General features: G+C 46.3%; 1 protein-coding gene across 10 annotated transcripts in view; it reads left to right on the plus strand.

Moving 5' to 3' along the window:
• The window catches only part of LITAFD (LITAF domain containing), a 311,228-nt gene extending 286,923 nt beyond the window's left edge, over nt 1-24,305 (plus strand). For all 10 annotated transcript variants that reach the window (XM_068244656.1, XM_068244664.1, XM_068244657.1 and 7 more), the window contains one exon: nt 23,376-24,305. In XM_068244656.1, the coding sequence (XP_068100757.1) occupies nt 23,376-23,484 (109 nt within the window). In that variant the 3' untranslated portion in view covers nt 23,485-24,305. The remainder of the gene's footprint in view (nt 1-23,375) is intronic.
• Nucleotides 24,306-26,995: the final 2,690 nt, after the last annotated feature.

Consider the following 26,995-nt stretch of genomic DNA (forward strand, 5'->3'; position numbering starts at 1 on the left):
CAACAAAACAAAAGGTATGTACATGTGCCAATTCCCCTTCGTGATCATTACCTTGCCGCGGTGAAGGGGCTTGCATATCACAATGAAGCAATGACCGCCGGCTATATGAGTGTCTCGGGGGGTGGGGCACACCCAAGATAATAAGGTCGTTGCTTCATTGTGGACAGACCAAATTTGATCAGCTGGACAGTCACTGTTCTGTCATTCAGCTACCTCAGCCCGGCGACCATGTGGACTTGAAAACCGCCATGGCCTGCACTCTGGCCATGGTGCGCACCAGTCCAGCACGGCCGTCACTACACAAACAGCTGTTTGCGGTGTGTTACACAGTAAGTTTGGTGTGTCAGTGTGAAGCAGTACTCTAATTACACTCCTTGATCGATGTATACACATGCAAGATGTTTTAACCCTCCTGGCGGTATAAAAAAATACGCCAGGAGGCAGCGCGGCAGTTTTTTTTTAATTTTTTTTTTTCTATATCATGTAGCGAGCCCAGGGCTCGCTACATGATAGCCGCTGCTCAGCGGCATCCCCCCGCCCTCTTCGATCGCCTTCGGCGATCTCCGATCAGGAAATCCCGTTCAAAGAACGGGATTTCCTGGAGGGCTTCCCCCGTCGCCATGGCGACGGGCGGGATGACGTCACTGACGTCGGGTCGTCATTGGGAGTCCCGGGCCACCCCTCGGCGCTGCCTGGCACTGATTGGCCAGGCAGCGCACGGGGTCTGGGGGGGGGGGGGGCGCGCGCCGCACCGTATAGCGGCGATCGGGCGCGCGGCGGCAGCGATCGGGGTGCTGGCGCAGCTAGCAAAGTGCTAGCTGCGTCCAGCAAAAAAAAAATTAAACAAATCGGCCCAGCAGGGCCTGAGCGGCACCCTCCGGCGGCTTACCCCGAAAAGAAGGTTAAAGCACTTTAGGCCTGCAATTTAGCATTCAGTGTGATTTTGGCCCTTAAAAGGCTGCTTTGCGTCAAATCCAGATTTTTCCCAGGGACTTTTGGTGTCTGTCCCACTCCCCCCTTGAAACATCTTTCCCATCACTTTTGTGGCCAGCATAAATTTTTCTAGTTTTCCAAGTTTGCCTCCCCATTGAAGTCTGTTGCGGTTCGCGAAAGCCGAATTTTTTGCGGAAGTTCGCGAACCGAAAATCGGAGGTTCGGGCTATTTCTAGAAGTAACCAGATTATTTAGTGAAATTATTTCTATCTAGAGTGCAGTATTCCATACTGAATCAGGAAAAAAAGGGCCCTTATGGAAAAACCGACAACGCCATAGGTGCCTATTATAGAAGCAAATTGCGGCTTTTATAATGTGGAAAAAAAATGTAGGCACCGGGAGGCGTCCAATTACTGGCAAACGGTAAAATTCAGCACTCAGAGGGCTCCCAATGTGCCTGCTATACAATGCCGTAATTTGCATTTCTGCAAACCGCCAGTGCCCGCGTATCTTTGGGTGCTGAAATTTATCCTGCTTGCTGGTAATCGGGCGCAGAAATTTACCTTCTTTGCCACATATCGTGGCTTTGCGGCAGAGAGGTTGTTAAGGTTTAGGAGGGGGGTAGGGTTAGGAGCCACTGGGATGGGGGGGTTAATGTTAGGCACCACCAGGGAGGTCTTAAAGAGAACCTGTACTGAGTAAAAATATTTAAAATAAACACATGAGGTAACTTCAAATGAACATGACATAGTTACCTTGCCATCAGTGCCTCTCAGAAGCTCACCATTTTCTTCTGACAATAATCACTTCCAGTTCTGACAATATTTTGTCAGATCTGAAATATATCAGTTGCTGTCCGTAAAATATCAGTTGCTGTCAGTTATAGCTGAGAGGAAAACTGATGTACCAGGTAATGTCCATGTTTCCCTATGGCTCAAGTGGGCGATGTTACAGTTTAACTGTGTGCTGACCAGAAAGCTGTTATGGGTAGTGGCCAGTTTCAAAATGGAGGACGGAAAATTCCCTTGATCACAGTGAACAAGCAGGACGCGGGACAGGAGAAAGACACTGAGGAGTAGACTACATGGAAGGTAAGTATGACTTGTGTATGCTTATTTTGACTTTTAATTCTCAGTTCAGGTTTTCTTTAAGGTTAGACATCTGGGGGGGAGGAGTCTTAGGGTTAGACAGCACCGGGGGGGGGGGGGTCTTAGGGTTTGGTAGAGGGAGGGTTCTGTGTGAGTAGGGTTAGGTTTAGCCATACTACAATATCGGTAAGCATTATCGGAATCTAGCAATAAGATATCACTAATTTCAGCTATTTTCTACTAGCGGCAATCTCTGGCGCCCTTTATTTTTTCCAGGTGCCTTTATTTCATGTATGCATTCCACACAGCCAGCAAGCCAGGCTATGAAACACATTTGATGCAGGAACGTATAAATGTTTGGCAGAGTCTCCACAGGACATCAGCCATTGGGTTGATGAACAGGGATGTAGCAAACTACTGCAGGGCATGTGCCGTCTGTCAGGAGCTGGGCAGGTCCAGGGATTCCCGCGGGGTTCCCTTAGGTCCACAGCCACTCAGCAGGGGAACCCTGCGTGGGCTGGCTGTTGACCTAACCAACCCACTGCCCGTTGTCCGCAGTCCCGGCAGACACCACGTCCGACTGCAGTGGCGCAAACGCCCTGTCCAGAACGGTCCATGTTGGGTCAACCCTGAGGGTAGCAGACCGCGACCGGTCCAGGGGAACCGAGCCACAGGCTCCAATAGGTTTTCCCGCCGTACCGGCAACTCGAGGCCCGTCAGCCAGGTTAGCGGCGCCGCCACACATCTTGCGGATGAGTGGCTAAGCCACGGACAAGGGGGGGGGCTGTCACGGACGATTGCGGGGACGCAGGCGCGTCCTGGAACCGCCCGTGAAGAAAAGAACGATCGCACTCGATTCCTGCGTCGATTGCGCTTCAAATCGGTACAATCTGGATTTATTGTGTAGGAGGTCTGCAGTCCTTTTCTTAGCAAAGAGAGCACCATTCCAAATGCTGGTTGGCTCTTTTGATATGCTAATGAGCCTGGGCCCAGAGAGTCCCTGGCTTCAAGCTGTGCTGATGGCCCATCCATCAGGTATAAGGTGACAAACACCATGACAGAACCAAATTTAGAGTGAGGGAACTCAGACACTCCGACTCCTTTTCCCAGCAGGGAGCCGACATGTGGCTTGCTGCTGCCAACTTCAAAGAACCTTTGCCTGGGAATGACCTGGTATAAATCCCAGGGGTCTCTCATATTCCATAAATTGCTATATGTATCATATTTTCTGTGTTGCCAGGCTGGCAGACCCTCCAAACTAACAGAGCAGGTAGGGCCCTGCCTGGCGTTGGTTCTGAGCACATTTCAGAACCTTCTGAGGTAAAGACTGACCGTTAGGCAGTCCAACAGTGCCCTACTGGTACCACAGGGGTCCCACCCCTCATGTTTGGTATCAGACTGCTGGGTACATCGAGGCAGATCTGGAAATATTAGTAAATCTGCCCTGACCTGTACGGTTCTGTGAGATAGAGCCCATATATGGGTAGATATGATTTCTAGCCCCAGTACAAGAGGAGGGCTCATCTCATCTTTGAAGGAGGTGTATAGCTCCCCGCCCTCACTCCCTCCTACTGTCACAGGAGCCCTCAGTGGCTGACCGCACTTAGCCTTCTAAACGGTGCCAGCGCACAGATCGTGCGAACTCTGGTCGCAGTCAATGCGCAGGAACCGTTAAGAATTAGCCGCAGACAGCTCAGAAGGGAGCCTGTGAGACACGGGTGATTACAACGTCACCCACTGGTTCAGAGTAAACTGCCACCACCGCGGTTACTATGGGACCGTGGGGCCCACTAACTGACTGACTAATCCTGCGAATAAAACGGTTAAACACACGATATCCTGTCTAGCCAACAACAAACAAACAGTAGCGTATCTTCAGAGACCCGGGATCATTTCTGTGTGTGCTGATAAGCAGGGTAGCGGAAAGTGAATGACTTGGAGAAAGTCGTTTATTCACGCAATATAAATAATTAATATATACAGACAATTATGAAAATCAACAATTATGAAAACAGTAATAGCCAGTATGAAAAATAAAAGAAGGGAGAAAAATACTTAGTTGCTGGAAAGATGTCCTTATTGTGGGAAGAATCATAAAGTCCTTGGTTTCAAAGTCCAGAGTTCAGAGTTCAGACCAGGTGGATGCCAGCATATCCTCAAGCTGGCATCTGATGAGTGCAAGATGGTTCAGTGTGGAGGACTCTGAGTTTTTGTCCTCAGCCATTCTTATGCCCCTGCTTCAGTAGGAGGGAGTGAGGGCGGGGAGCTATACACCTCCTTCAAAGATGAGATGAGCCCTCCTCTTGTACTGGGGCTAGAAATCATATCTACCCATATATGGGCTCTATCTCACAGAACCGTACAGGTCAGGGCAGATTTACTAATATTTCCAGATCTGCCTCGATGTACCCAGCAGTCTGATACCAAACATGAGGGGTGGGACCCCTGTGGTACCAGTAGGGCACTGTTGGACTGCCTAACGGGCAGTCTTTACCTCAGAAGGTTCTGAAATGTGCTCAGAACCAACGCCAGGCAGGGCCCTACCTGCTCTGTTAGTTTGGAGGGTCTGCCAGCCTGGCAACACAGAAAATATGATACATATAGCAATTTATGGAATATGAGAGACCCCTGGGATTTATACCAGGTCATTCCCAGGCAAAGGTTCTTTGAAGTTGGCAGCAGCAAGCCACATGTCGGCTCCCTGCTGGGAAAAGGAGTCGGAGTGTCTGAGTTCCCTCACTCTAAATTTGGTTCTGTCATGGTGTTTGTCACCTTATACCTGATGGATGGGCCATCAGCACAGCTTGAAGCCAGGGACTCTCTGGGCCCAGGCTCATTAGCATATCAAAAGAGCCAACCAGCATTTGGAATGGTGCTCTCTTTGCTAAGAAAAGGACTGCAGACCTCCTACACAATAAATCCAGATTGTACCGATTTGAAGCGCAATCGACGCAGGAATCGAGTGCGATCGTTCTTTTCTTCACGGGCGGTTCCAGGACGCGCCTGCGTCCCCGCAATCGTCCGTGACAGCCCCCCCCCCTTGTCCGTGGCTTAGCCACTCATCCGCAAGATGTGTGGCGGCGCCGCTAACCTGGCTGACGGGCCTCGAGTTGCCGGTACGGCGGGAAAACCTATTGGAGCCTGTGGCTCGGTTCCCCTGGACCGGTCGCGGTCTGCTACCCTCAGGGTTGACCCAACATGGACCGTTCTGGACAGGGCGTTTGCGCCACTGCAGTCGGACGTGGTGTCTGCCGGGACTGCGGACAACGGGCAGTGGGTTGGTTAGGTCAACAGCCAGCCCACGCAGGGTTCCCCTGCTGAGTGGCTGTGGACCTAAGGGAACCCCGCGGGAATCCCTGGACCTGCCCAGCTCCTGACAGACGGCACATGCCCTGCAGTAGTTTGCTACATCCCTGTTCATCCGGGGCCAATAAAACTGGTTCCGAATACCGGCGAGTGTCTTGCGGACCCCTGAGTGCCCTGTCAGAGGATTACCATGTGCGGATTTCAGCACATGTCCCCTGAATGCACTCGGGACCACAAGCCATTTGGTATTCGCGTGGGATCTACCTGTAGGGGGCTGTGCAGACTCACTGTACAGTCTCCCACCTTCCCAGTACACCTTGAAAGCGGCCCCGTCTGCGAGGGGCTCAGCGGCTTGCTGCATGAGCACCTCCAGGCTTAGGTCACTTTGTAGTGCGGCTGAGAATACGGCGCTGTCAGTTTCAGCCAACTGGCTCATGTCACACGAGGCCAGCGGCTGAAAGGTCTCATCCCTGCGGTCAGAGGAGGGGGAGGAGGCCGGAACCCCCTCCACCTGTTCTGAGCTCGGGTTCTGAGCAGTGCAGCTGCGCGGTATTGCTAGCACAGGTACACTGTCAGAATGGCACAGACGGACATTACTCGGATCATCATTGCATGCAGTAATGACATTGACAGGTATAGACATTTTTTCATTACAGACAGGTTGTACAGGAGACTCAGGTACAGTTACAGCATCATCACAACAGACAGTCTGTACCTCAAACTCAGGTGCCTTTGAAGCAGGCACTATTGAACCTGGTACCCTTGAACTGGGCACATTCAACCCACCTCCCCCTGGTGCTCCCCCAAGTGTATAAAGTACCTGGTGGTGGGTGGAGAGTCCGTCTCCTTCCGTGAGCGACAAGGCGGTCGTGGCAGGTTCATAGTAGGACACAAGCTTGCCCAAATCAGTCCCTAGCAACACAGGGACTGGGAGATCCTTCATAACCCCAACAACCCTTTCGTGGACCCCTCCCACTCCCCAATCCAGCTTCACTCTGGCGTGGGCTATGTGGAAAAGGGTGCCCTCTACTCCAGTAAGGGCAAGGGATCGGCTGGAGCTGATGCTCTCCTTTGGCACAAGATGTGAGTGAACTAACGTGATGTCTGCTCCGGTGTCTCGAAATCCGGTGACAACTTTGCCGTTCACTCTAACAAGTTGCTGCTGGTCGGTTCGGTCGCGGATTTCCTGTCCGCGTGCAAACAGGACAAAATCCGATGATCCAGGCTGTGGTTCGCTGGCGGGTTGCCTCTGCTGTGGGTGAGGTGCAGGTGATGCAGATGATCCAGGTGCTGGTGGTGTCTGTCTCCGCTCCGGACAGTCGAATTTCATGTGTCCGGGCTGGCGGCAGTAGTGACAGGTGACCTCTCCAGGCGCTGCGGGCCTGGGTGCAGCAGCTGCGCTGGGTGGCCTCTGTGGCGGACGGCTCACAGGGGCAGGAGGGTCTGCCGAGGTATTGGGCTGACCTCCTCTCCAGCTGGATGGGACAGTTCTGCGTGTATCAGCCACCCGGGTAGTTGCAAAAGTCTCAGCAAGGTCTGCAGCGACAGTTGCTGAAGTCGGCTTGCGTTCTAACACAAATTGTCGTACATCAGCAGGGCAAATGTTCAGAAATTGCTCGAGGACTATCAAGTCCTCCAGGACGCCATAAGACCCTTTGGTGAGGCCTAGAGTCCACTGACGGAGTGTGGTGAGCAAGCTGCTGACCACATCTCGGTACGAATCAGAAGACTTTTTCTGCCAGGCCCTGAACTTTTTGCGATAGGCTTCTGGCGTCAGCTGGTACTTAGTAATGATAGCGTCTTTTATAGCAGCATAATCATTATCCTTCTCCGCAGGCAATTCTGCGAAGGCATCAAGCGCTTTGTAGCGCAGCAAAGGTGTCAGATGTCTGGCCCACTGGTCTTGGGACAGACGATACTGACGGCATGCTTTTTCAAAAGACCGCAAAAACAAGTCAATGTCTGTGTCTTTTTCAATATTAGCAAACTTAAATTTTGCACTTACGGGTGCTGCAGCTCCTTCAGCAGGGAGGCTGGGCGGTGAACTCCGGCTGGCCTGTTGAACCTTTGCCATGTCGAGCTCATGCTGTCGTCTCTCCCGCGCCTCTGCAGATTGGCGCTCCCGTTCTCGCTCAGCGGCATCCCTCTCTGCGTGGCGTTCAGCAGCAGCAGCAGCAGCAGCAGCAGCTTGCCGCTCCCGTTCCTCTCGTGCTTCCATGTACTGCATGTACTTTTCCAGGTCAGTCTCCATCAGCTTTTGTAATGCCTGCTGCATTACCGGGTCAGCACCCATGGACAGTCCAGTACTGGCCAGTTCCGGGCGAGTAATGTCAGAAACTCTGGGATTGGGGTCCATACTGACAGTCTCTGGCGTAACTGTTGCAACAGGGCCCGCAGGATGCTCAACCTCTGTACGCCTAAGATCTTCAGCCTCTGGTTCCCCTTGATTGTCAGATGGGCTGGTATCCACCTCAGCGGACACTCCCGGCTCCCGCAGTTGCTGGGCATCCCATCTGGACAAGTCTGCTATCAGGTCCCGTTTTGTCTTGCGGAGGATGCCAATGCCCCTCTCTTCGCAAAGATTTTCCAGGTCTGCTAGGCACATGTTCTGGTAGTTCCCGGACATTTCCATGCCAAATAAAATAAAACTTTGGGGAAGGGGTACTGGCTACACAGTCTCTCTGTATATATAAAAAATATATTGCCTTCCAGCTACACCAACGAATTAGTTCGTTTCTCGATAGCGCTAGCGCTATCGCAGATACTTTCAGCACAACACAGGTCCCACCGCTGCCTACCACTGTCACAGGAGCCCTCAGTGGCTGACCGCACTTAGCCTTCTAAACGGTGCCAGCGCACAGATCGTGCGAACTCTGGTCGCAGTCAATGCGCAGGAACCGTTAAGAATTAGCCGCAGACAGCTCAGAAGGGAGCCTGTGAGACACGGGTGATTACAACGTCACCCACTGGTTCAGAGTAAACTGCCACCACCGCGGTTACTATGGGACCGTGGGGCCCACTAACTGACTGACTAATCCTGCGAATAAAACGGTTAAACACACGATATCCTGTCTAGCCAACAACAAACAAACAGTAGCGTATCTTCAGAGACCCGGGATCATTTCTGTGTGTGCTGATAAGCAGGGTAGCGGAAAGTGAATGACTTGGAGAAAGTCGTTTATTCACGCAATATAAATAATTAATATATACAGACAATTATGAAAATCAACAATTATGAAAACAGTAATAGCCAGTATGAAAAATAAAAGAAGGGAGAAAAATACTTAGTTGCTGGAAAGATGTCCTTATTGTGGGAAGAATCATAAAGTCCTTGGTTTCAAAGTCCAGAGTTCAGAGTTCAGACCAGGTGGATGCCAGCATATCCTCAAGCTGGCATCTGATGAGTGCAAGATGGTTCAGTGTGGAGGACTCTGAGTTTTTGTCCTCAGCCATTCTTATGCCCCTGCTTCAGTAGGAGGGAGTGAGGGCGGGGAGCTATACACCTCCTTCAAAGATGAGTTGAGCCCTCCTCTTGTACTGGGGCTAGAAATCATATCTACCCATATATGGGCTCTATCTCACAGAACCGTACAGGTCAGGGCAGATTTACTAATATTTCCAGATCTGCCTCGATGTACCCAGCAGTCTGATACCAAACATGAGGGGTGGGACCCCTGTGGTACCAGTAGGGCACTGTTGGACTGCCTAACGGGCAGTCTTTACCTCAGAAGGTTCTGAAATGTGCTCAGAACCAACGCCAGGCAGGGCCCTACCTGCTCTGTTAGTTTGGAGGGTCTGCCAGCCTGGCAACACAGAAAATATGATACATATAGCAATTTATGGAATATGAGAGACCCCTGGGATTTATACCAGGTCATTCCCAGGCAAAGGTTCTTTGAAGTTGGCAGCAGCAAGCCACGTCGGCTCCCTGCTGGGAAAAGGAGTCGGAGTGTCTGAGTTCCCTCACTCTAAATTTGGTTCTGTCATGGTGTTTGTCACCTTATACCTGATGGATGGGCCATCAGCACAGCTTGAAGCCAGGGACTCTCTGGGCCCAGGCTCATTAGCATATCAAAAGAGCCAACCAGCATTTGGAATGGTGCTCTCTTTGCTAAGAAAAGGACTGCAGACCTCCTACACAATAAATCCAGATTGTACCGATTTGAAGCGCAATCGACGCAGGAATCGAGTGCGATCGTTCTTTTCTTCACGGGCGGTTCCAGGACGCGCCTGCGTCCCCGCAATCGTCCGTGACAGGTTGGAGTGCAGGGCCACATGTATGACACAGAAGATGGCTTGGACAGTGGGAAGCCAGTGGACCTTTCATACCTTTCATTAAAAAAAAGCCATAAAGCAGTTTATTACCTATTCGGAATCCACGAGAAGCCTGGTGATAATAAGACTAATCATTCTGTTATTATCTAGGACTCACTTCAGATTGTTCATGGAAAATACAACTTGCAAGGTATTCATGTACACAGTGGCTAGAATCAGTATCTGAAGTTAATAATTCATTACTTTCATAGATGCAACAAATTCCCTCCCTGCAGTATGAAGCAAGAGGAATACTGATAGATTACAAGGAACAACGCGTGTTCAACAAAGGGGTTATTAACCACTTCCTGACCGCCTACTTCATATTGGCGGCGGCAAAGTGGCAGCCCCAGGACCACGTAACGCAGATTGGCGTCAGGTCCTGGGGCACTCTCTGGCCGGGGATCGCGCGCTGGGATGCGCGCGCATCCACCGGCAATAGGCTCCGCCCACCCGCGACGTCAACCCGCCGGCCAATCGGAAGCGCCGGCGGGTTGTTAACCCGACGATCCCCGGATAGGAAGCGTATAATACGCTTTATAATGTTTACAAAGTGTATTATACAGGCTGCCTCCTGCCCTGGTGGTCCCAGTGTCCGAGGGACCACCAGGGCAGGCTGCAGCCACCCTAGTCTGCACCCAAACACACTGATCTGCCCCCCCCCTGCCCCCTGATCACCCACAGTACCCCTCAGACCCCCCCCTGCCCACCCCCCAGACCACCATTTGCACACAATCACCCCCCTAATCACCCATCAATCACTCCCTGTCACTATCTGTCAACGCTATTTTTTTTTTTTAGTCCCTAAACTGCCCCCTGCTCCCTCCTGATCACCCCCCCACCCCTCAGATTCTCCCCAGACCCCCCCAGACCCTCCCCCCCCCTGTGTACTGTATGCATCTATCCCCCCTGATCACCTGTCAATCACCCGTCAATCCCCCTGTCACTGCCACCCATCAATCAGCCCCTAACCTGCCCCTTGCGGGCAATCTGATCACCCACCCACACCAATAGATCGCCCGCAGATCCGACATCAGATCACCTCCCAAGCGCAGTGTTTACATCTATTCTCTCCTCTAAACACCCACTAATTACCCATCAATCACCCCCTATCACCACCTGTCACTGTTACCCATCAGATTAGACCCTAATCTGCCCCTTGCGGGCACCCAATCACCCGCCCACACCTCAGAACGCCCTCAGACCCCAGCCCTGATCACCTCGCTAGTGCATTGCTTGCATCTATTTCCCCCCTCTAATCACACCTTGAGACACCCATCAATCACCTCCTGTCACCCCCTAGCACACCTACCCATCAGATCAGGCCCTAATTTGCCCCGTGTGGGCTCCTGATCACTCGGCCAAACCCTCAGATCCCCCTCAGACCCCCTTCCGATCACCTCCCCAGTGCATTGATTGCATCTATTTTCCCCTCTAACCGCCCCCTGAGACACCCATCAATCACCTCCTGTCACCCCCCTAGCACTCCTATCCATCAGATCAGGCCCAATACATCCTGTCATCTAAGAGGCCACCCTGCTTATGACCGTTTCCACAAAATTTGCCCCCTCATAGACCACCTGTCATCAAAATTTGCAGATGCTTATACCCCTGAACAGTCATTTTGAGAAATTTGGTTTCCAGACTACTCACAGTTTTGGGCCCGTAAAATGCCAGGGCAGTATAGGAACCCCACAAGTGACCCCATTTTAGAAAGAAGACACCCCAAGGTATTCTGTTAGGTGTATGATGAGTTCATAGAAGATTTTATTTTTTGTCAAAAGTTAGCGGAAATTGGATTTTTATTGTTTTTTTCACAAAGTGTCATTTTTCACTAACTTGTGACAAAAAATAAAATCTTCTATGAACTCACCATACCCCTAACGGAATACCTTGGGGTGTCGTCTTTCTAAAATGGGGTCACTTGTGGGGTTCCTATACTGCCCTGGCATTTTAGGGGCCCTAAACCGTGGGGAGTAGTCTAGAACATAGTTTCTCAACCTGTGGTGCGCGTACCCCAGGGGGTACTTCTGAGTGTTCCAGGGGGTACTCAGGCTTGATATACTTAACTAAGAATAACAAATTTAGAGTTTTAGAAAATGATAAATCGTATTTAAACAACACCAAATTAGTATTTTAGCTAATTAAAAGCAATAGTAAAAGCTTGGAAATGGTTTAAAACCAAATATAATGTACTACGATTAAATATATATTTGTCAAGGGGTACATGTGATGATGTTTACTATGCTAGGGGGTACTTGGTGAGTATATGGTTTGAAAAGGGGTACATACCAATAAAATGTTGAGAAACACTGGTCTAGAAAACAAATGCCTCAAAATGACCTGTGAATAGGACGTTGGGCCCCTTAGCGCACCTAGGCTGCAAAAAAGTGTCACACATGTGGTATCGCCGTACTCAGAAGAAGTAGTATAATGTGTTTTGTGGTGTATTTTTACACATACCCATGCTGGGTGGGAGAAATCTCTCTGTAAATGGACAATTGTGTGGAAAAAAAATCAAAAATGTGTCATTTACAGAGATATTTCTCCCACCCAGCATGGTTATATGTAAAAATACACCACAAAACACATTATACTACTTCTTCTGAGTACGGCGATACCACATGTGTGACACTTTTTTGCAGCCTAACTGTGCTAAGGGGCCCAAAGTCCAATGAGTACCTTTAGGATTTCACAGGTCATTTTGAGACATTTGGGTTCAAGACTACTCCTCACGGTTTAGGGCCCCTAAAATGCCAGGGCAGTATTGGAACCCCACAAATGACCCCATTCTAGAAAGAAGACACCCCAAGGTATTCCGTTAGGAGTATGGTGAGTTCATAGAAGATTTTATTTTTTGTCACAAGTTAGCGGAAATTGATATGTATTGTTTTTTTTTTTTTCACAAAGTGTCATTTTCCGCTAACTTGTGACAAAAAAAAAATCTTCTATGAACTCACCATACCCCTAACGGAATACCTTGGGGTGTCTTCTTTCTAAAATGGGGTCACTTGTGGGGTTCCTATACTGCCCTGGCATTTTAGGGGCCCTAAACCGTGAGGAGTAGTCTAGAATCCAAATGCCTCAAAATGACCTGTGAATAGGACGTTAGGCCCCTTAGCGCACCTAGGTTGCAAAAAAGTGTCACACATGTGGTATCGCCGTACTCAGAAGAAGTAGTATAATGTGTTTTGAGGTGTATTTTTATACATACCCATGCTGGGTGGGAGAAATCTCTCTGTAAATGGACAATTGTGTGTAAAAAAAATCAAATAATTGTCATTTACAGAGATATTTCTCCCACCTAGCATCTGTATGTGTAAAAATACACCCCAAAACACATTATACTACTTCTCCTGAGTACGGCGGTACCACATGTGTGGCACTTTTTTGCACCCTAAGTGCGCTAAGGGGCCCAAAGTCCAATGAGTACCTTTAGGATTTCACAGGTCATTTTGCGACATTTGGTTTCAAGACTACTCCTCACGGTTTAGGGCCCCTAAAATGCCAGGGCAGTATAGGAACCCCACAAATTACCCCATTTTAGAAAGAAGACACCCCAAGGTATTCCGTTAGGAGTATGGTGAGTTCATAGAAGATTTTATTTTTGTCACAAGTTAGCAGAAAATGACACTTTGTGAAAAAAAACAATTAAAATCAATTTCCGCTAACTTGTGACAAAAAAAAAAATCTTCTATGAACTCACCATCCTCCTAATGGAATACCTTGGGGTGTCTTCTTTCTAAAATGGGGTAATTTGTGGGATTCCTATACTGTCCTGGCATTTTAGGGGCCCTAAACCGTGAGGAGCAGTCTTGAAACGAAATTTCTCAAAATGACCTGTGAAATCCTAAAGGTACTCATTGGACTTTGGGCCCCTTAGCGCAGTTAGGGTGCAAAAAAGTGCCACACATGTGGTATCGCCGTACTCAGGAGAAGTAGTATAATGTGTTTTGGGGTGTATTTTTCCACATACCCATGCTGAGTGGGAGAAATATCTCTATAAATTGACAATTGTGTGTAAAAAAAATAAAACAATTGTCATTTACGGAGATATTTCTCCCACCCAGCATGGGTATGTGTAAAAATACACCCCAAAACACATTATACTACTTCTCCTGAGTACGGCAATACCACATGTGTGGCACTTTTTTGCAGCCTAACTGCGCTAAGGGGCCCAAAGTCCAATGAGCATCTTTAGGCTTTACAGGGGTGCTTACAATTAGGCACCCCCCAAAATGCCAGGACAGTGAACACACCCCACAAATGACCCCATTTTGGAAAGTAGACACTTCAAGGTATTCAGAGAGTAGCATAGTGAGTCCGTGGCAGATTTCATTTTTTTTTGTCGCAAGTTAGAAGAAATGGAAACTTTTTTTTTTTGTTTTGTTACAAAGTGTCATTTTCCGCTAACTTGTGACAAAAAATAAAATCTTCTATGAACTCACCATGCCTCTCACTGAATACTTTGGGATGTCTTCTTTCCAAAATGGGGTCATTTGGGGGGGATTTGTACTATCCTGGAATTTTAGCCCCTCATGAAACCTGACAGGTGCGCAGAAAAGTCAGAGATGCTTGAAAATGGGAAAATTCACTTTTGGCACCATAGTTTGTAAACGCTATAACTTTTACCCAATCCAATAAATATACACTGAATGGTTTTTTTTTTTATCAAAGACATGTAGCAGAATAACTTTCGCGCTCAAATGTATAGGATATTTTACTTTATTTGAAAAATGTCAGCACAGAAAGTTAAAAAAGTAATTTTTTTGACAAAATTCATGTCTTTTTTGATGAATATAATAAAAAGTAAAACTCGCAGCAGCAATCAAATAGCACCGAAAGAAAGCTTTATTAGTGACAAGAAAAGGAGGTAAAATTCATTTAGGTGGTAGGTTGTATGACTGAGCAATAAACCGTGAAAGCTGCAGTGGTCCGAATGGAAAAAAAGGCTCTGGTCCTTAACCACTTGAGGACCTAGGGCTTTCTACCCCTTAAAGGGGTTCTTCCGCGAAATAGAAAAAAAATAAAAAGTGGTTTATTTATAAACTATTAAAAATCCTCTTCAAATAGTGCGAAAAGTGTTTTTAAAAAATGAATAGTTTCATCAAAGTAACACGTAATGTAATCAGTGACAGATGTCGGCCAGGGAGGCTAATCCATTTGTTAGGGGGGTTTTTTTTGTACTATAATATCACAAACATAACTGCTGCGTACCTAGTTGACAGTTCTGTAGTCCGTTGCTGTCAGGAATGGCTCTTACAATTAGAATAACGGCTGTTATCTCCCGGAGCTCTGCGCAGTTATTTATTTTGGTTTCACGGAGGGAGAGAGAGGACCCCGGAAGCAATGAATCAGGCTGAGGGAGAGCAGCTGATCAGTGAGAACGTAATTTGTTGACGTCATTGCCCGGCAACCAGACTACGGCGTGTATGCAGAATCCTCTTTATCTCCTGAAAGCGAGTGATCTCTTTGTCGCTGCAAGATTTATGGGTTTGTGTTTTCTTATTAACTTTTAGCTGCCTGGAGAACTCAACACAAACCAATAAATCTTGCAGCGACAAAGAGATCACTCGCTAGAGGATTCTGCATAGACACCCTACGTTCTCACTGATCAGCTGCTCTCCCTCAGCCTGATTCATTGCTCCGGGGTCCTCTCTCTCCCTCCGTGAAACTAAAATAAATAACTGCGCAGAGCTCCGGGAGATAACAGCCGTTATTCTAATTGTAAGAGCCATTCCTGACAGCAACGGACTACAGAACTGTCAACTAGGTACGCAGCAGTTATGTTTGTGATATTATAGTACAAAAAAAACACCCCTAACAAATGGATTAGCCTCCCTGGCGTCATCCGTCACTGATTACATTAGGTGTTACTTTGATGAAACTATTCATTTTTAAAAAACACTTTTCGCACTATTTGAAGAGGATTTTTAATAGTTTATAAATAAACCACTTTTTATTTTTTTCCTATTTCGCGGAAGAACCCCTTTAAGGACCGGCCACTTTTTTTCCATTCAGACCACTGCAGCTTTCACGGTTTATTGCTCGCTCATACAACCTACCACCTAAATGAATTTTGGCTCCTTTTCTTGTCACTAATAAAGCTTTCTTTTAGTGCTATTTGATTGCTCCTGCGATTTTTACTTTTTATTATATTCAGCAAAAAAGACATGAATTTTGGCAAAAAAATGATTTTTTTAACTTTCTGTGCTGACAGTTTTCAAATAAAGTAAAATTTCTGTATACATGCAGCGCGAAAAATGTGGACAAACATGTTTTTGATAAAAAAAACCCATTCAGTGTATATTTATTGGTTTGGGTAAAAGTTATAGCGTTTACAAACTATGGTGCAAAAAGTGAATTTTCCCATTTTCAAGTATCTCTGACTTTTCTGACCCTCTGTCATGTTTCATGAGGGGCTAGAATTCCAGGATAGTATAAATACCCCCCAAATGACCCCATTTTGGAAAGAAGACATCCCAAAGTATTCACTGAGAGGCATAGTGAGTTCATAGAAGATATTATTTTTTGTCACAAGTAAGCGGAAAATGACACTTTGTGAAAAAAAAAAAAAAAAAAGTTTCCATTTCTTCTAACTTGCGACAAAAAAAAATGAAATCTGCCACGGACTCACCATGCTCCTCTCTGAATACCTTGAAGTGTCTACTTTCCAAAATGGGGTCATTTGTGGGGTGTGTTTACTGTCCTGACATTTTGGGGGGTGCTAAATTGTAAGCACCCCTGTAAAGCCTGAAGGTGCTCATTGGACTTTGGACCCCTTAGCGCAGTTAGGGTGCAAAAAAGTGCCACACATGTGGTATTGCCGTACTCAGGAGAAGTAGTATAATGTGTTTTGGGGTGTATTTTTACACATACCCATGCTGGGTGGGAGAAATATCTCTGTAAATGACAATTTGTTAATTTTTTTTACACACAATTGTCCATTTACAGAGATCTTTCTCCCACTCAGCATGGGTATGTGTAAAAATACACCACAAAACACATTATACTACTTCTCCTGAGTACGGCGATACCACATGTGTGGCACTTTTTTGCACCCTAACTGCGCTAAAGGGCCCAAAGTCCAATGAGTACCTTTAGAATTTCACAGGTCATTTTGAGAAATTTCGTTTCAAGACTACTCCTCACGGTTTAGGGCCCCTAAAATGCCAGGGCAGTATAGGAACCCCACAAATGACCCCATTTTAGAAAGAAGACACCCCAAGGTATTCCGTTAGGAGTATAGTGAGTTCATAGAAGATTTTATTTTTTTGTCAAAAGTTAGCGGAAATTGATTTTAATTGTGTTTTTTCACAAAGTGTCATTTTCCGCTAACTTTTGACAAAAAATAAAATCTTCTATAAACTCACCATACTCCTAACGGAATACCTTGGGGTGTCTTCTTTCTAAAATGGGGTCATTTGTGGGGTTCCTATACTGCCCTGGCATTTTAGGGGCCCTAAACCGTGAGGAGTAGTCTTGAAACGAAATTTCTCAAAATGACCTGTGAAATTCTAAAGGTACTCATTGGACTTTGGGCCCTTTAGCGCAGTTAGGGTGCAAAAAAGTGCCACACATGTGGTATCGCCGTACTCGGGAGAAGTAGTACAATGTGTTTTGGGGTGTATTTTTACACATACCCATGCTGGGTGGGAGAAATACCTCTGTAAATGGACAATTGTGTGTAAAAAAATCAAAAGATTGTCATTTACAGAGGTATTTCTCCCACCCAGCATGGGTATGTGTAAAAATACACCCCAAAACACATTATACTACTTCTCCCGAGTACGGCGATACCACATGTGTGGCACTTTTTTGCACCCTAACTGCACTAAGGGGCCCAAAGTCCAATGAGTAACTTTAGGATTTCACAGGTCATTTTTGTTTCAAGACTACTCCTCACGGTTTAGGGCCCCTAAAATGCCAGGGCAGTATAGGAACCCCACTAATGACCCCATTTTAGAAAGAAGACACCCCAAGGTATTCCGTTAGGAGTATGGTGAGTTCATAGAAGTTTTTATTTTTTTGTCACAAGTTAGCGGAAATTGATTTTAATAGTTTTTTTTCACAAAGTGTCATTTTCCGCTAACTTGTGACAAAAAATAAAATCTTCTATGAACTCACCATACTCCGTACGGAATACCTTTGGGTGTCTTCTTTCTAGAATGGGGTCATTTGTGGGGTTCCTATACTGCCCTGGCATTTTAGGGGCCCTAAACCGTGAGGAGTAGTCTTGAAACCAAATGTCGCAAAATGACCTGTGAAATCCTAAAGGTACTCATTGGACTTTGGGCCCCTTAGCGTACTTAGGGTGTAAAAAAGTGTCACACATGTGGTACCGCCGTACTCAGGAGAAGTAGTATAATGCGTTTTGGGGTGTATTTTTACACATACCCATGCTAAGTGGGAGAAATATCTCTGTAAATGACAATTGTTTGATTTTTTTACACACAATTGTCCATTTACATAGAAATTTCTCCCATCCAGCATGGGTATGTGTAAAAATACACCCCAAAACACATTATACTACTTTTCCTGAGTACAGCGGTACCACATGTGTGACAATTTTTTGCAGCCTAGGTGCGCTAAGGGGCCCAACGTCCTATTCACAGGTCATTTTGAAGCATTTGTTTTCTAGACTACTCCTCGCGGTTTAGGGCCTCTAAAATGCCAGGGCAGTATAGGAACCCCACAAGTGACCCCATTTTAGAAAGAAGACACCCCAAGGTATTCCGTTAGGTGTATGGCGAGTTCATAGAAGATTTTATTTTTTGTCACAAGTTAGTGAAAAATGACACTTTGTGGAAAAAAAACCAATAAAAATTAATTTCCGCTAACTTTTGACAAAAAATAAAATCTTCTATGAACTCGTCATACACCTAACAGAATACCTTGGGGTGTCTTTTTTTCTAAAATGGGGTCACTTGTGGGGTTCCTATACCGCCCTGGCATTTTACAGGCCCAAAACCGTGAGTAGTCTGGAAACCAAATGTCTCAAAATGACTGTTCAGGGGTATAAGCATCTGCAAATTTTGATGACAGGTGGTCTATGAGGGGGCGAATTTTGTGGAACCGGTCATAAGCAGGGTGGCCTTTTAGATGACAGGTTGTATTGGGCCTGATCTGATGGATAGGAGTGCTAGGGGGGTGACAGGAGGTGATTGATGGGTGTCTCAGGGGGTGGTTAGAGGGGAAAATAGATGCAATCAATGCACTGGGGAGGTGATCGGAAGGGGGTCTGAGGGGGATCTGAGGGATTGGCCGAGTGATCAGGAGCCCACACGGGGCAAATTGGGGCCTGATCTGATGGGTAGGTGTGCTAGGGGGTGACAGGAGGTGATTGATGGGTGTCTCAAGGTGTGATTAGAGGGGGGAATAGATGCAAGCAATGCACTGGCGAGGTGATCAGGGCTGGGGTCTGAGGGCATTCTGAGGGTGTGGGCGGGTGATTGAGTGCCCTAGGGGCAGATAGGGGTCTAATCTGATAGGTAGCAGTGACAGGGGGTGATTGATGGGTAATTAGTGGGTGTTTAGGGTAGAGAATAGATGGAAACACTGCGCTTGGGTGGTGATCTGATGTCGGATCTGCGGGCGATCTATTGGTGTGGGTGGGTGATCAGTTTGCCCGCAAGGGGCAGGTTAGGGGCTGATTGATGGGTGGCAGTGACAGCGGGTGATTGATGGGTGGAAGTGACAGGGGGTGATTGATGGGTGGCAGTGACAGCGGGTGATTGATGGGTGATTGATAGGTGATTGACAGGTAATCAGTGGGTTATTACAGGGGAGAACAGATGTAAATATTGCACTGGCGAATTGATAAGGGGGGGTCTGAGGGCAATCTGAGCGTGTAGGCGGGCGATTGGGTGCCCGCAAGGGGCAGATTAGGGTCTGATCTGATGGGTAACAGTGACAGGTGGTGATAGGGGGTGATTGATGGGTAATTAGTGGGTGTTTAGAGGAGAGAATAGATGTAAACGCTGCGCTTGGGTGGTGATCTGATGTCGGATCTGCGGGCGATCTATTGGTGTGGGTGGGTGATCAGATTGCCCGCAAGGGGCAGGTTAGGGGCTGATTGTTGGGTGGCAGTGACGGGGTGATTGATGGGTGATAGGTGATTGGCAGGTGATTGACAGGTGATCAGTGGGTTATTACAGGGAAGGACAGATGTAATTAATGCACTGGCGAATTGATAAGGGGGGGGTCTGAGGGCAATCTGAGCGTGTGGGCGGGTGATTGGGTGCCCGCAAGGGGCAGATTAGGGTCTGATCTGATAGGTAACAGTGACAGGTGGTGATAGGGGGTGATTGATGGGTGATTGATGGGTAATTAGTGGGTGTTTAGAGAAGATAACAGATGTAAACAATACATTTGGGAGGTAATCTGACGGCGGGTTTGCGGGCGATCTAATGGTGTGGGTGGGTGATCAGATTGCCCGCAAGGGGCAGGTTAGGGGCTGATTGATGGGTGGCAGTGACAGGGGGTGATTGATGGGTGATAGGTGATTGGCAGGTGATTGACAGGTGATCAGTGGGTTATTACAGGGAAGAACAGATGTAATTAATGCACTGGTGAATTGATAAGGGGGGGGTCAGAGGGCAATCTGAGCGTGTGGGCGGGTGATTGGGTGCCCGCAAGGGGCAGATTAGGGTCTGATCTGATAGGTAAAAGTGACAGGTGGTGATAGGGGGTGATTGATGGGTGATTGATGGGTAATTAGTGTGTGTTTAGAGGAGAGAATAGATGTAAACAATGGATTTGGGAGGTGATCTGATGTCGGATCTGCGGGCGATCTATTGGTGTGGGGGGGTGATCAGATTGCCCGCAAGGGGCAGGTTAGGGGCTGGCTGATGGGTGGCAGTGACAGGGGGTGATTGACGGGTGATTGATGGGTGATTGACAGGTGATCAGGGGGATAGATGCATACAGTAAACAGGGGGGGTGGTCTGGGGGGGGGGGTCTGGGGAGAATCTGAGGGGTGGGGGGTGATCAGGAGGGGGCAGGGAGCAGGGTGGGGGATAAAAAAAAAAATAGCGTTGACAGATAGTGACAGGGAGTGATTGATGGGTGATTAGGGGGGTGATTGGGTGCAAACAGGGGTCTGGGGGGTGGGCAGGGGGGGTCTGATGGGTGCTGTGGGCGATCTGGGGCAGGGGGGGGGGAAAAATCAGTGTGCTTGGTGCAGACTAGGGTGGCTGCAGCCTGCCCTGGTGGTCCCTCGGACACTGGGACCACCAGGGCAGGAGGCAGCCTGTATAATACACTTTGTAAACATTACAAAGTGTATTATACACTTTGTATGCGGCGATCGCGGGGTTAACATCCCGCCGGCGCTTCCGTATGGCCGGCGGGATGTTGCGGCGGGTGAGCGGCGCCAGGCGGAGGCGGAGGATCGCGTCACTGATGACGCGATCGCTCCGCCCATGCCCCTACAAGGACCGCCGCCAATTGTCAATACGGCGGTCCTTGCGGGGTGCACTTCCCGGCCGCCAATTGTACATACGGCGGTCGGGAAGTGGTTAAGGGGTTTTATGACTGCAGTCCTTAAGTGGTTAAGCAGGATAACAGAATACCTAAGCAGCTCGGGGTGACCCAAAACCACAAGGAAAGTAAGGGGACTAAAAGAGACTGAAAAGCCATCCTACTAAAAAGCAATGTTTATTGCTTACTGTGGTTTGCCTCTTTAAAACAGAAGGTATTTGTGATAACTCAGCTTTAGGTGAACAACTGTGGTCTCCCACAATGCATCACTACTGAATATGCAAATTATTCCTTTGATCATCACTACAGAATATGCAAATTATCTATTTATTAAAGGAATAATTTGCATATTCTGTAGTGATGATCAGTCATTCACTTAAAGCAGAAGGGACAGCCATACTATCCCAGGAAAAAAACAACATATAGATAGATAGATATTCTATAATGTGTTCTACTTACATAACAAATGTATTGTATGGTCCACGTTTTGATTTTAGTGAACTTTATATAGAAAATAAAGAGAATTCTGTTCCTGGCATTTGCCATCTTGATTCCCTCTGACTGAAGCCAATCCTGATGTAAATTCCTCCCTTATTTTTTTTTTCGCCTAGAAACTACACTGTCATAGCTAGCTTGCTGTGTAAACACATGTGAGCACAGCATAGATCAGATTTTGGCAGCTCACTGAACTGCCCTCAGCCAATCAGTGATGGGCAGGAATGTGGGAGGGGTGATGACAAACTTTCTTATGGTTGGCAATGGCAAAAATAGAGCCAAGCTGACTGAGATAAGATTTATTACAGTAGAAACATTTCTGAATAGATTGGAATGCAGGGTAAGGTTGCAGGCTGCATATTAAACACAGAGCAGTGGGTAAATGGAATTATATTTTGTGGCTGACAATCCCTCTTTAGAAATGAATTATTTCTATTTTAAGAAGGCAAGCTACACCGAATGGATAACATACCCATCTGTGTCCAAAACGTTTTGTGAATGGCTGGAGAAATGCTGGAGAAATTGTACATTTCCCTGTGTCTGGGATACAAAACAGGCTGGCAGAGATCTGACTTCTTACGTCATCTTGTTGCTAAGGGCTACTGTAGAGTTGCTTACGAAAGCCAAGGAACTGTAAACCAGACATGGACTTACCTCAGTATCCAACACTGTGGGCTACTGTAATGGAATACTAATCCACATAAGGCACAATAGATCACCCTAAAAATGCACATAAAACCACCTCACATAGTGGCTGAATCTGTTAAAGTTGACCTGAACTCTCTCTCTGCTCTAAAAGATACGCAACAGCATCATAACCATTAAACAAAAAACATTTCTTTGTTACAGCTAAAACAAATCCTAAAATATATCTGCACTATTTCTAGTTCCTGATTCATGGAAGCAGACATATTGTTAACATGCTGTGCTTTCAAACGAGCTTATCTGCTGTGGCAGTCAGACCTCTCCCGTGTCCTCTAATTACAATCACAATCAACTTGTGATTAGACACAAATCTGTGGGAATTAAGCAGGCTAAACTCTCAAAATGCGTACGAGAGAGAACGGCGCTGGAGACTTGGGCGCAGGACCCAGCCAGTATATGGCTGATCCTGCTGCCGCACAAGTCCGGGCCATGTTAATTACTATTCCCCCTCCAGGCCGACATGGATAGTGGGGGAATGAAATAATTCGGCTTCCAGCAATTGCTGGAAGCCGAATTATTGTTTTAAAAGCAACTTGCTCCGTCATCTGACGGCGCTGAAGTTACTCCCTGTGCCTGCTATAGCCGTAGTTCCTATTACGGCCTATGGTGGCGATGGCTGCGACCAAGTCTCCAGTGCTGAATTTACCTTGTTCGCTCAAAATACATACAGGGTGCACTCTGTTTTCCTTCTGTCCTGTGCAAGAGTTCAGGTCCACTTTAAAAGAACCACATGCACCAGCCTGAACACTGCACTCCAGAATGAAATGTGCCCACTCCAGGAGGGTCAAAAGGATGGACAGCCCCCCTCGTGTGTAACTTATCCCTAACCGCCCCCAGGGGGGCCCCATGTAAATCTTGCCCAGGGCCCAATTATGGCTAGGACTGTCTTTGGCTATGTGAATCCATCAAATTCCATTTTCTGCGATGTGTTGTAAACAAGGAGCTTATATAGATTTCCTGAATCCTTTGCTGAACATGCTTTTCTTGATGTTTCTATTTACCACTTAACTGGGTAAAAGTCAGTTGTGATTCTTGTATTTTGCTTTTTTTCAGGTGCATGTTAGGTTGCTGCCTCATACCTTGCTGCATCAACAGCTGCAAAGATGTGAACCACTACTGCCCCAACTGCCAGCACCTTATCCATAGATACAAACGCATTTAGGAATTACGCACCATCATGTCATTCCTTGGAAGAAACAGATCACCACAGCTGCACTAGATCTGATTGTATGCAACATGTACATAACTAATGCACTTTATAGATTGTTTTTAATCAGGGAGAAGGAAATTGTTCTGAGTTAAAGCAAGACTATGCAAATGCATGCAGCTTGAAAATGGACCAATCCAATTTTCACCTCGGCAGGAATCGATTCATCCACTTTCAGGTTGCATACAAGATCTGCATAGTCCTGAATCCTCTCCAAACTATTTGCATCTCAACAACCATCCCTAATCACAGATGAAGCTGAAGTTGTGAGCACTTCTAGTCATAGAAATGATTCTAACAATGTGCCTTCGTTCTGCTGATTCGAGATGTTAGGACAGCAGCGTCTATCAATGGGGTTGGATCACAAAAGGTGGGTAACACTGCCCACCGTGCGGCAATGTTAAATGGTATTGCTCGTTGCGCATTACCATAGCAAAGCGCATACACTGTGTAGGCAGGGTATGGCGTTAACACGCGATACAGTTTACATACATTGCTATGGTAACGCTCGTAACAATATCAGTAGAAAGATCGTTACTATTTTCAGTACAGACCCGATAGCATGGCCACGTGGTGGGCAGTGATACTGCCCTTTTGTGAATCAACCCAAGTGTGTTCACCAGGTGTGTCGTATTCTAAAAAAAAACAACAGAAGGTAATTGCAAGCTATCACTTTTACATGACCAAAGAAGACTCATGATGCACCATTTAAAGAGGAACTCCAGTGAAAATAATGTAATAAAAAGTACTTCATTTTTACAATAATTATGTATAAAGGATTTAGTCAGTGTTGCTCATTGTAAATTCTTTCCTCTCCCCGATTTACATTCTGACATTTATTATATGGTGACATTTTTACTGGGGGCAGGTTATGTAGCTGCTGCTAGCTGTTTTGGCAGTTGGAGACAGCTGTAAACAGCTATTTCCCACAATGCAACAAGGTTCACAGACAGGAAACTGCCAACAGTACCTCAGTCCTCAGAGCTTCTTGTGGGAGGGGTTTCACCACAATATCCGTCATACAGTACCCCCTTGATGGTCTGTTTGTGAAAAGCAATAGATTTCTCATGTAAAAAGGGGTATCGGCTACTGATTAGGATAAAGTTACATTCTTGGTTGGGGTTCCTATTTAAGAATAGCAAGGAGAACCATGTAAAGCATTGTTTTTTAAGCCTGGTACACACCTTCAATTTTGATTGGCCAATTTAGCCATTTCCACAAGGATGAGAGTTTACTTACACAATCTGTTCATAGTATTCCAAATCTGTAGGCACTCATACTACATGGAGGTGGTAAAATTGGCTAATGATTGACCAATCAAAATTGGATGTGTATGCACTCCTACCTTTGTAAACTAGACATACATAATTTCAGAGATTTAGGAATCCATTATACTTGCAGCTATTGCAGGGTATTTTTGCACTCATCTATGCAAGGCATGAATTGTGTGATTCTACATATATGACTTGTGTGAAAAGTGATATAGCAAACCCAGTTACATTACAAAGATTGAGAAGCACAAAAATAAACAGTCCTGCATTTTTACCCATTTATGGTGGCGATCTCATGCGCCCTTGAGCAGTTGAAGCATACATGCCACCAGTATTGGTTGTAGAGTTCAAGCACATAAGCTGTAGCTGCCTCAGTCAGTGTTGTGGCCTCCTGCAGATCACAATTTGATATCTATTGTATGTAATGGAAGCTAACAAAGAGATGACAAAGCAAAATTTTCAAGTTTGGACTTGCAGCACATCAGCTAATTTACGGAAATTCTTGCAAAATTGCTGGACGATTTTGGACCAAATTTTACTTTTTATATTGAAGACAATGCTGCCAACTTCTTCAGTTAATAGCAAAGCCTCCATACATATCACCAAATTTGCTAGATATTTTAGGGACAATACTGGGAACGATAAAAAAAAACTCCCTAAAAGACCTTATAGTTTTTAAGAAAAGTCAATTTTAAAGTTTTGATATTTTTTTAATCTCAGAATAGAGGACAGATTGCTGTTGTATACGCTTATGCTTTTATTACATTTTTAAGAACACTGACAGCATGGGGTCTAAAGTCTTTTCAAGGCTCCCTGCACACTGCATGTTATCCCGATTCAGTTTTTTACATCGCATTCCGATTTTTAATCTTTACTGCATGCTGCGTTTTTTGATCCGTTTTTCTGTTGAATGTATTCAGGGAAAATCGAAATTGAAAATCAGAATCGGAATATGGATTTGCAGTGTGCAGGGAGCCCAAGACCTGGCGATATAGACAAGCCTTCCAGGGAAAAATAGCTGTAACCCTTACAGATGAGAATGTTCCAGCAGTTCTGAGGCAGTTTCATATTTTCACATGCGTGTTTTGGATTCAAATTTGCGGTTGTATGAGCGCGGGTGCGTTGCGGTATGGTAGCGCTCTGCATGCAGTGCGTTACCGGTAAACACATGGCTTAACAGAAGTGAAGCATAATTTTCATTGACTGTATGCTTCACTGTACCCAATGCAAGCACAGCGCCTCTGTCCTAATCCATTGCAGTCCTGCTGTTACAGGGAGTGCAATGGCCACTGTGAATCTCGCCTAAAGTAGCATTCTAATAATAAAGGAATCCAATTCATTTTTCAGCTCTGCAGGAGACCTGTAAGTGCCAAAGAATACTTTCCACCCCCAGTATGTTATAAAAGGCAGTGGCTGCATTTACTATTATTTTTCACAATACAGCTCAATATGCATTATCGGTGATAAGACTAATGGGTGCAGAGTTCATAATAGAACGTAGAGCAAACATTTGATGTATGCGTAGAAGCATTGATTTATAAGATTAACACTATTTCGATACATTTTATGTGTGTTCAATAAACTCATGTCTATAATCAGTTGAAGGTGTTTTCACTTCAATACAAAAATTGCCCCTGTTACTCTCTAGAGGGCGCAAAATCCGCCAGATAGACAGTTGTACAAACCTTGGCCTCGATTCATCATTCTCTTTGAGATAACTTTTTCCAGTTTGTTAAATTACCGAATTCGAAGTTTAGCTATTTCTAGTTGTATTCATCAAGGTTTTTCCACATTCGGTGTGAATTCGATAACCATTCGGTAACGTGTCGATATTTCCATTTTACAGTGGTACTTTGACACAAGGCCATAAGATTCCCATGGAATTGTGGGTAAAAGGCAGTCCTTTGAGCACTACGTAGCAACATTCTGAATAGGGCTTAAAGAGGAGCTGTTAGGTATAAGGTCTCAGAGAAAATAAACACATATATCAGTAGCTAAAGATTGGCTGTACTTACATTACATATGCATTTCACTGTCCACGTTTGGATTTCACAGAATTTGTATATAGTATATGCAGAGATAGATGCTCCTGACAGCTCATGGCAGGCTCCATGTTTTTCTGTCAAATGTGTCGTCATGTCCTGCCTGCTTCCTGATCACAGAAAAGCTGGTACTAAATAACACAGTGTGCAGTG

The sequence above is a fragment of the Hyperolius riggenbachi genome, chromosome 7 (assembly GCF_040937935.1).
Source record: "Hyperolius riggenbachi isolate aHypRig1 chromosome 7, aHypRig1.pri, whole genome shotgun sequence".
Lineage (NCBI taxonomy): Eukaryota > Metazoa > Chordata > Amphibia > Anura > Hyperoliidae > Hyperolius > Hyperolius riggenbachi.